The 9630-nt window shown below is 39.9% G+C and overlaps 1 protein-coding gene across 1 annotated transcript; it reads left to right on the plus strand.

Annotated features, from left to right (window-relative positions):
* Positions 1–767: 767 nt before the first annotated feature.
* On the plus strand, positions 768–9579 carry LOC119301221. The gene is made up of 12 exons (XM_037578154.1): positions 768–1282; positions 2050–2179; positions 2274–2376; positions 2648–2771; positions 4242–4307; positions 4518–4556; positions 5788–5868; positions 6012–6059; positions 7139–7189; positions 7268–7336; positions 8002–8259; positions 8730–9579. Exons 1-12 carry the CDS (start codon positions 1097–1099, stop codon positions 8988–8990), a joined length of 1416 nt encoding a protein of 471 aa, XP_037434051.1. The 5' UTR covers positions 768–1096; the 3' UTR covers positions 8991–9579.
* Positions 9580–9630: the final 51 nt, after the last annotated feature.

A 9630-nucleotide genomic window follows, 5' to 3' on the forward strand; every position in this document is an offset into this window, starting at 1 on the left:
GCAACGGCAGATAAATCAGAGCTAAATTGTTTATGCATGTGTATTGAGAATGTTTCCTTATGATTGCCTAAAGAATGTGTTGTTGTTTTGCAAATGTTCTATCATCGGTTTGAAGTCTCTCATTAAGATCCAATGTGTTTTTTCTCATGAAGTAGAGGAGAACGGGGAATCAAGCTCACGAGGAAGTTCGGTTTTAAAGCATGATCATGGGCGAGTAAACGACGATGATGGCTATGGAATGGTGCGAGGCTAAATATGTGAGGGTCCCAGTTTAGGAATATCATTACATACAAACATATTTTTATATTGTATTTATTGATATTATTATGTTGATATTTGTTTCAATAAACTGAGCCAAACTTATCACGTGTCACATGTGATAAGCAATCCAAACTACTTCAAAGAAAAAAAACTGAGCCAATTTTTTTACAAGGTTCTTTTTTTTTTGCGGGAACAAGGTTTCATTTACTCCCCTCGTTCCTAAATAATTGTCTTTCTAGAGATTTCAACAAGTGACTACATATGGAGCAAAATGAGTGAATCTACACTCTAAAACATGTCTACATACATCCGTATGTTGTAGTTTATTTGAGATGGCTAGAAAGACAATTATTTGGGAACGGAGGGAGTATAAAATAACACACTATATCACGGACAGGAGTGAATATATTGGTACAAATACATACGGGTATACTCTACACCTCAGTACGGTTACGTAGACGTACGGTGAGACCATCGTGCTCGAGCCCAACCTCCTTCCCTTCCCCCGCGACGCCCCCCTCTTCTTCTTCCTCCCCTTCCCTCTCTTTCACCTCCTTTCAAACCCTAGAAACCAATTCCCCAACCAAAACCCTAACCCTAGGTCCTTCCACCGTCTCCGCCTCCGCCTCCCGGCCCCCACCGCCCCTCGCGGCTCCCGCGGCCTCGTCCTCCCGCGCCCAGTCCCGCCACCACCACTCGGCCCTCGCGGACCTAGGGTTTGCGCGCCCTCGAGCCGGAGCCCGAATCCCGAGCCCTCGCGAGGGCGTGCGTGGTGTGTGCGGCTACGAGGTGGGAGGCGGAGATGAGATGAATCTGCCCGGTGGTGGTGGCGGCCATGAGTAGGCTCTCGTTCCGGCCGCGGCCGCTCGACATCCACAAGAAGCTCCCAATCCTCAAGTCGGCGCGGGACTTCGAGGACGATGACCCCACGGTGGCAGCGTTCGCCGCGGCAAGGGTAGGGGTTCTGCTGCGGCACTCCGGCTCGGACCTCACTGCTGCTGCTGCTGCGACTGACGGCGAGGTAATTTAATCAACTGACAACGTTTCAGTGGAGCGTGCAATCCTATGAACTGTCAATGTTTGGTAGCTCGCAGAGTTCTCTTTGTAGGTTAGTTGTTGGGTGTTGTTGATTTCAGTCCAATTAGCATGTTGATGAATTCAGCTTTATTCCATGCCAAAGAACCATGTCGTGCTCTGCTTCTGTATGTTATCCATAGGAAAACCATTATTTGGAGTTCTTAATAAGTTTTTTCTGTAGACATTGTCGTACGACTTCTGACATCATACTGCTGCTCTGGCCTTGTCAAATTCTTTTTCTTTTGAAGTTTTGATTGTTGAGACTACTTGTCCCAGTTTGAACTTTGTAGCATATATGGTTGTTGTTAAGGTGTCTAATTTACATTGATATATCATATATCCTACCATATTATTCATTGCTTCAAAAGCAGCTAAAAAGCCAGTGAATGCAGGTTATGTTACGTGATCCGTAATGATATCTTATTTTATTATTTTATATCAGTTTATATGTTCTCAGTTATCCTATACCATTTGTATACTGCTAGCGGCATCAAGGTGTGCGTGCTGACACCACACCACACCATACTGCTGCTTTCTGTATATCAGCTACCGTGCAATACTGCACATATCACATGGTGCATAATTGCTTATATTTTGTGATCTGAAAATCAAATTTGTGTCTCCACAAACAATAAATCTGAGAACATTTATACATATTATTATTTTGGGGGTTGTGCTGATCAATACAATGATTGTTACATGACTTTGCAGGGAAATTCAACTCCCAGTAAGAAGAATGCTCAAGAAATACCAACACCACAGTTTGATGATGTGGAGACCTATGATAGGGATTACACTCGCACCTTTGCACAACCATCATGTTATATACGAGGAAGAGGAGGTTTATTTCTTACTGCTATTATGGAATTGTAGTTTTTTATGTTGACAATATTTTTTTTATGAACTCTATTTCTAAGAATGATTACCCTATGCAGCCAGAGCTGAGATCGGTGAATTTGTTGAGTATGACTTGGATAACGAAGATGAAGACTGGCTTGACGACTACAACAATGAGCGGAAAAATCTTAACCCTGAAAAGTAAGAAAATGCTACAGATCTAATAAACCGCTCTACTGGTTATGGTTTGCATTTTGGTTACAGTTAAACATGTTCCTTTTGGAATCTAGAATTAAAGATCAAGAGTCCAGAATCCTGTTCACAGTCATATTTTCAGTAAGAGACCTTTGATGAAATTTTGGTTGTCTCAGTAATTTTAACAAGCTTTAGATGACACATTTACCATTTTATTATTTTTGCCTTATGGAGCGAGTATGTTATGCTACATTTTAAGTGAAATCTCATATTACAGGTTGGAGGTCCTCTTATTCAAGTTGGAAATTTTGGACCACAAAGCTCGAGAAAGAGCAGGAGCCATAACACCAACTTTCATAGGACCTGTTCCAGTTCTCTTGCAGCTCGATGTTGCTATGGAGGTAAAGCAGCATGCCTAGACCTTGCACAATGGCTTTAGGATGTTATGCTAAAATGGGAGCAAGGGAATTGTAAAATTGATGCACTGAACATATATGCAAAGCATTTTGCAATGGAGATTGTACTTGTTATTATAACATAATGCTAAGTTAACTGTATAGCTTTGTCAACCTACTAAAAACCTTACCTGTCTGTTACCGTCGTTATTAACTCTGAGACATTGCCAGTTTATTTTTACCGTACTTTATATGGCACAAATGCCAACTTACCATGTCAGTTGAATCAAGGCATTTTACCTAAGGACCCCTCATGCTAGCTTTAGCACGTGTCACACACTTCTTTTTAATATCAAATATGAATTGTATTAACCACTTTGCTGCTATACATGTCAGACACACCTTCATAGCTCTAGTAAATTTCGTATGTTCTATATGTAGCAGACCCCTGTAAGCCATCTTGCTGGCGGCAGTAGGGTACTTGGTGGGAGTAATCCGCGTGAGCCTTGTTTTTTTTTCTTTGCCGTGTTCCATTAAAAAAAATGACATTTGTAATTACTCCTTTTTTTATATCTGTTGGTTGTCATAAAAGAATGAACTTGACAATTCCAGTATCCTTATGTGTCCATCTCTGTTGTCTTATGTTGGTACTGAGGGTAAATGTTGTACTGCGTCTCTCTAGTTGGCATGAACATATATGTGCATGCGCAGAAGCTAAGGTGTAAGCAATGTCTGCTTGCGTCGTTTATTAGTACTCCCTCCGGTCCTTTTTAGTCTGCATATAAGTTTTGTCTGAAGTCAAAGCATCTCTACTTTGACCAAACTTATAGAAAAAAGTATCAAGATTTACAATGTCAAATCAATATCCTTAGATTCATTACTAAATGTAGTTTCATGGAATATATATTTGGCATGGTAAATGTTAATATTTTTTAATATATATTTGGTCAAACTTTGCAAAGTTTGACTTGATCCAAACCTAATACGCGGAGTAAAAAGGACCGGAGGGAGTATCAATTACTTCTTGTACGGGTTAAATTAACACATTACTATCTTATAAGGGTGAGCATAATTTACTAGTGCAATTAACTTAAGACTCACAACCCATAGTACACGGGTCCCGTTGACCTGATAGGCAAAGGATATATTGCTATGCTATTATGCTCATACATTACATTGCAGGCTCTATGCCTTACTCCATCTCAGTTAATATATTGATCAGAATTTGCTCATGATTGCTGAAACCTGCTTGTGTGGAGATCACATATGATACTTATCTAGAAGGATTTCAAGACATTGCAATTAAATGTCAACAAAGTTATTAACGGAAACTTATTGCATTTTTTGTTTGGTTTTGGCTTTTGTCTTATCAAAGGTACCTGGAAGGGGGCCCGTTTTCCCTTTCATTAGTTTTGCAGTCTTGTTGTACAGTTGTTTCCTACAGAGTGTCTGCTTACCAATTGTTTCTCTGTGCAGGCTTTGCAGTATTTGTCTGTTCGGTATGCTGTTTTCCAAGCTGTATATAACTATTGGAGAGCTAAGGTAGTCTCCACTGTCAAAATACAGCATATGGTCTTCTTAATACAAGACTACGAGCGATCAACTTATACCTTTTATTTAAATGCTGTAACATGGCTTGCTGTCAATATCTGTCAAACCTTGTTTTCTCATTGCATATCTGAGATTTTCTTGTACCGTGACTTAATTATGTTTGCTGCATTTGTTATGCTTACTGCTTCTTTCTTTTATTAGAGGGAACGGTGGCAAAAGCCTATTCTGCGGCGTTTGCAGGTTAGCTTACTTTATTTAAAGTGATTGACCGTGATGTTTCTGTATTGTTTTAATGCTCCAGGTGTTGGTAGATTTTCTTTTGTATGTGGACACTGTTTCTACCAACTGATATAGTACTCCCTCTGTCCGGAAATACTTGTCGAAGAAATGGATATATCTAGACGTATTTTAGTTCTAGATACAACCATTTTTATGCATTTCTCCGACAAGTATTTCTGGACAGAGGGAGTATATCCTAGATTCAGATGTGAAACGTTCTTTTCTTCTGTGTGTATAATCTAACACAGGATATGCTATATCTTAAATCATCTCACCAGACTTGTAATCATGTTAAAGCTATTTCAATCGATGTATCTATAGGTGATTGCTAGGAGTGTCTACACAAGTTAAATTGATTCTTTAGTGAAAACCAGCTGCAAATCGTAAGAATATTAGTTCTTCTTGGTGCAGTAGCATGTGCCAGGTACATGTTCAAAGTAAGATAAGTTTGCTATGATGTCCCAACGGCCTTACGTTTCCATCTGAGGAGCTATTTCTACTACATGCATTCATGCATACTCTCAGAATGAAGCTCCTGGTCAAATATATGGAATGTTCTGGTATGGTTGCTATTTTGTTGCACAGCTGCTGGCTGACTGTAAGGCCCAAAGCCATGGCCATGACACCTACGCATTTTGATCAGACATGGTCTTTTCAATTTCATCCCTCTGATCGGTTTTAGGGATGGTATGAATAGGGTAGCCAACTTTTATTCTTCACTGTTTCATCCTGTTCATCCAATCAAGAAGCCAAGCTGGATGGCCCCAATCTATCCACCTTTGTTCCTCCAATCAAACGAAGTCACAACATCTACAAAAGATTTGGCTATTCTTTCACATCTGGAATTTATTTGCCCATAAGCAGTTGCTTCAGTTTGCTGTGTCTTTGACTTATAGTTATGTAATGGAACCAGGTGAATTGGCCAGTTAATCATTGGGTTCCTGGCACAACAAAGCTAAAGCCACTGGTGTTCCTTAGTGTAATTTGTTCTAGGGGTTTAACTGGATTCACCCAAAGCAGTTTTAAGGGCTTATCTATGAAGATTTATAGTTGGACTTGTAAGCTACCAGCCCAACAAGTGTGCTCAATAGAAAAGTTTTTGCCAAGCTAGTTTTGTTGGGGAAAGTGTCAGTCTATCATACTCTGGTTCTGTTACATTACTATTGACTAATTTACTTTTGATTTTCTGAAGCCTCCTCCGCCGGTGAATGATACAAACCCATATAATGTATTCAGACCAAGAGAAAAGGCCCATCGTCTTCATACAAGAAGGGTGAGTGGCTTTAGGCCAGAGTTAGTTTGAACACCTGCCTTCGGGGAACAGCAATTACTGGAGAAACTTTTTTTTCTCTTTGATAGCACCTCCCTGCAATCATATTTCTCTTGCGTATACATAATATTTGTTTCCTTCTCCAGATGCAAAGACGAGAAAATAATATCCAGTCGTTTGAAAAACTCCGCCTGGTAAGCTGCATTTAGTTTGTTGTGGTCAGTTTTTCGATTGTGTTTCTCTGTTCCTGTACATCTTTATCTTTAGTTGATAAATGTGTGAAATTTTGGTTATATAACCATGGGGGAAGCTTATAATTACACTGTCCAATTATGATGATTTTATTAAATGACATCATGTGATTCCCTCCATGATCAAACTACTAATGATTTCTTTGTCAACATTTCTCATGTCAAAGTAGGTCTGCTCTAAGATTTTTCTTTGCTGCTATGTGAATAATCTGCTTTTAATGATTATGAGAATCTTGCACGCAACTGTTTAAAGGAGACCAAAAAAGGAAATCCATGATTTTTGTAAATAGTTTTATGTTAATGCAAACAGTACTGTTTTTGACGCCTGGTTTTGCGAGAAATTGAAATAATGGGATGATTGGTTAACCGTTCTCTTCTGCTTGTATTGTCAGTTTCTTGGGATTTTGATAGCTGCTGCACATCTCATGCTATGTTCTTAAACAATTCTCCCTCCATCCATTTTTCAAAGTTGTATTTTAATCAAGTAGGGGGATTAAGGAAGGCATGATAGTTCTAAACAAAATAACACTAGAGAAATGACCTGGTACCCATTGGTTAATATGCATGCTTGCCCTTAAATTTCTGCATGCATGCTTTATATTTTGAACAAGATTGCAAAAACTATATACCTTATATTTGAAATGGAGCGAGTAGATAGTTCCGAAGTCTACCAAGTACCAACACATAGCATTGTGCAAAACTTTATCTGAAAAATTTGAATTGCATTTCTTGTCACCTTCGTTTGGTGAAATATAGTATGCTAGCTGCAGCTTTTTAGCTATTACTCCCTCCGTTCCTAAATACTTGTCTTTCTAGACATTTCAAATGACTACTACATACGGATGTATGTAGACATATTTTAGAGTGTAGATTCACTCATTTTGCTCCGTATGTAGTCAGTTGTTGAAATGCCTAGAAAGACAAGTATTTAGGAACGGAGGGAGTAGATTACAAACTTTTTGCTGTATGTTTTTTCTTTGTGTGTTTTGCTGCTTACAACTCTACCTTAAAATTTATATTAGGTACGGCGCAATTTGGACCAAGCAAAGGCATTAATGGGGGCTCTGATTAAGGTTAGTTCATGCATAAACTGATCTTATAGCGGCAGCGTTACTAAATTTAACTTCTAACTGATAATATACACTCTTCAGAGGGAAGAGACAAAGCGGGAGGTCATGGAATGTGAGGTCAACCTTCAGCGCGTTCAGATGCAATATAAGGTATGGGCCATCATACATTTTGGTTCAGAATTTGCTTTTACATATACTCCCTCTGTTCCTAAATATAAGGCTTTTTAGAGATTCCAATACAGACTACATACGAAGCAAAAATGACTGAATGTACACTCTAAAATGTGTCTATACACATCCGTATGTAGTCCGTATTGAAATCTCTAAAAGGTCTTATATTTAGAAACGGAGGGAGTAGTTTGTATACTTGTCTTCTATAGGAAACATAACATTCAAATGAAAATAAGAGGCCACCATTTGCATCACATGGTAGTGGTGAATGGGTTTAATAAATACTCCCTCCGTTCCAAAATAGATGACTCAACTTTATACTAACTTTAGTACAAAGTTGAGTCATCTATTTTGGAACGGAGGGAGTAGTTAAAATGCCACTGTGATGGAACCAAATACTACCCGCACAGCCGCACTATATACTTGTGATTTAATTCTGCCCATTATGTAGCAGATAATATTGGGTAAATTAAATATATATTTCTACCTGATATTATGGTGCACTCTCATCCAGTAAAGGATTTATCGTTAACTGATGTTACGGCACAGTTTGTTTTGATGCTCTGGTCTGTTACCTTCCTTGCTCCAGTTTCATTTGATTCTTGTCACCCTCCTAATTTCTATTGTTCCCCTTTTCTCTCCAGCATGAGGCCCAGCTTGTTGACGATGGGACTACACTGTCAGGGTTCCAGCAAGCTTCTAGCAGGTTTGGGTCAAGTGATGATGATTATGCGGATTCAGATGACACCGCAACTGAAGAGCCATATTTTCGGCAACCTGTTCTCCATCATCGGTACCCTGATAACAAGCAGTCGGCAATCCCTACATTGCGTATAAAGCGTGAGCCGGGGCTACCGGTGCTAAAAAGGAGGCCTCAGCAGAATGGCTGGGTATTTAAAAGGGTATTCCATCTTCCTATCACTGCCTCTTTTTTGTTATCAGCCACGTGAGTTGAGCAAACTGGTACCAAGCAGCCCTTTGCTGCTAGTTACTGGCAACGCCAAAGCAATGGGATAGTTTTAAGCCTGATGATTTTGAGTTAAGTTTTATTTGAAAGGTACTCCCTCCGTTCCAAAATATGTGGTGTGAAACCACGGCGCTTATTTTGGAATGGAGGTAGTATTTAGGAGCTAGGAGGACAACTTGGAAATAAATGATGTTTTTTGGGTACTTTATATGATACTTCCAGCTTCAACAAATTTGTTGGATGATGAACTTTAGTGTTCTATTCTTTTTAGTCTCGTTCCTGATTCTATGTTGAATTATTTATAAACTTCAGCCTGCTTACCAGTTCTGATAATTTATTTGTCAAGTCTGCTTACCAGTTCCACTGCAATAAAAAGGTCGTTTACCAGTTTTCCCGATTACACAGGATCCTGAGGAGCCAGTATTGTTATTCACAAGGCCGCTAGATCCTGACAAGTTGGTGGCAGCGGGTATCAAGTTGCCACCAGACCCCCCTATTGAGGTTGATGCCACCGTGCCACCATTTCGGTGCCGAGGGAGAATTGGCCGAGGTGGACGCATCATCTTTGATCGATGGAATCCTCTTCTCCGAACACCAACATCAGTTGGCCAGGAAACCACCCATTTCACACCATATGGCCGTAGGCCGCCCTCACCGGAAGGTTGAAGCAAATATTTGTCTGCACTCACCACTTATTTGACAGATGCAGCTAGTGCGAAGCGCTCAAGCAATTGTTTCTGCCTTGGTGCCAAATTGGCCCTTGGACTACATTCTCATGGCTGAGTTATGAGCTCTGTGGATCTGATGATCAGGTCAGAAAGCTCGTGGAAAAGCTGCAGGCTCGGTCAAAACCGAGAGGCTTGAAGCTCTGTTGCGGCTTACATTTTATTTTCAGATCTGGCTCGGTCATCATCTGTCACAGCTGTTGTAAAATTACTACAGTGTAGGTGAAGGGGTAGAGAGCATTTTTGTCTAATCTTGGGCATGTAGGGTCGGTATCTAGTTTGGTGCTCTCTCATTGATTATTCATTTGGAGAAGCGGCGATCCTTCTCATTGCTAAATTAACGTTCTGTATAATCTTTTGACACTTTGGTGCATTGTATTAACCGATGTGCACGCGTGTATATACTGAGAATCTATGCCCATGGGCAATGGCACTAGGTTAGGTAGAAGTAGAAGATGGAAATGGAATAGGTGTAGAACAATGTTGCTAGATCTGTCATTAAAGTGATTGTATCTGCTTTACTTTCCTCATAACTGTTCCAAAATTTCATCCGCATAAAAAGGTTACAAGCCCAAAGCTGA

The sequence above is a fragment of the Triticum dicoccoides genome, chromosome 5A (genome assembly GCF_002162155.2).
Source record: "Triticum dicoccoides isolate Atlit2015 ecotype Zavitan chromosome 5A, WEW_v2.0, whole genome shotgun sequence".
NCBI classification, from domain to species: domain Eukaryota; kingdom Viridiplantae; phylum Streptophyta; class Magnoliopsida; order Poales; family Poaceae; genus Triticum; species Triticum dicoccoides.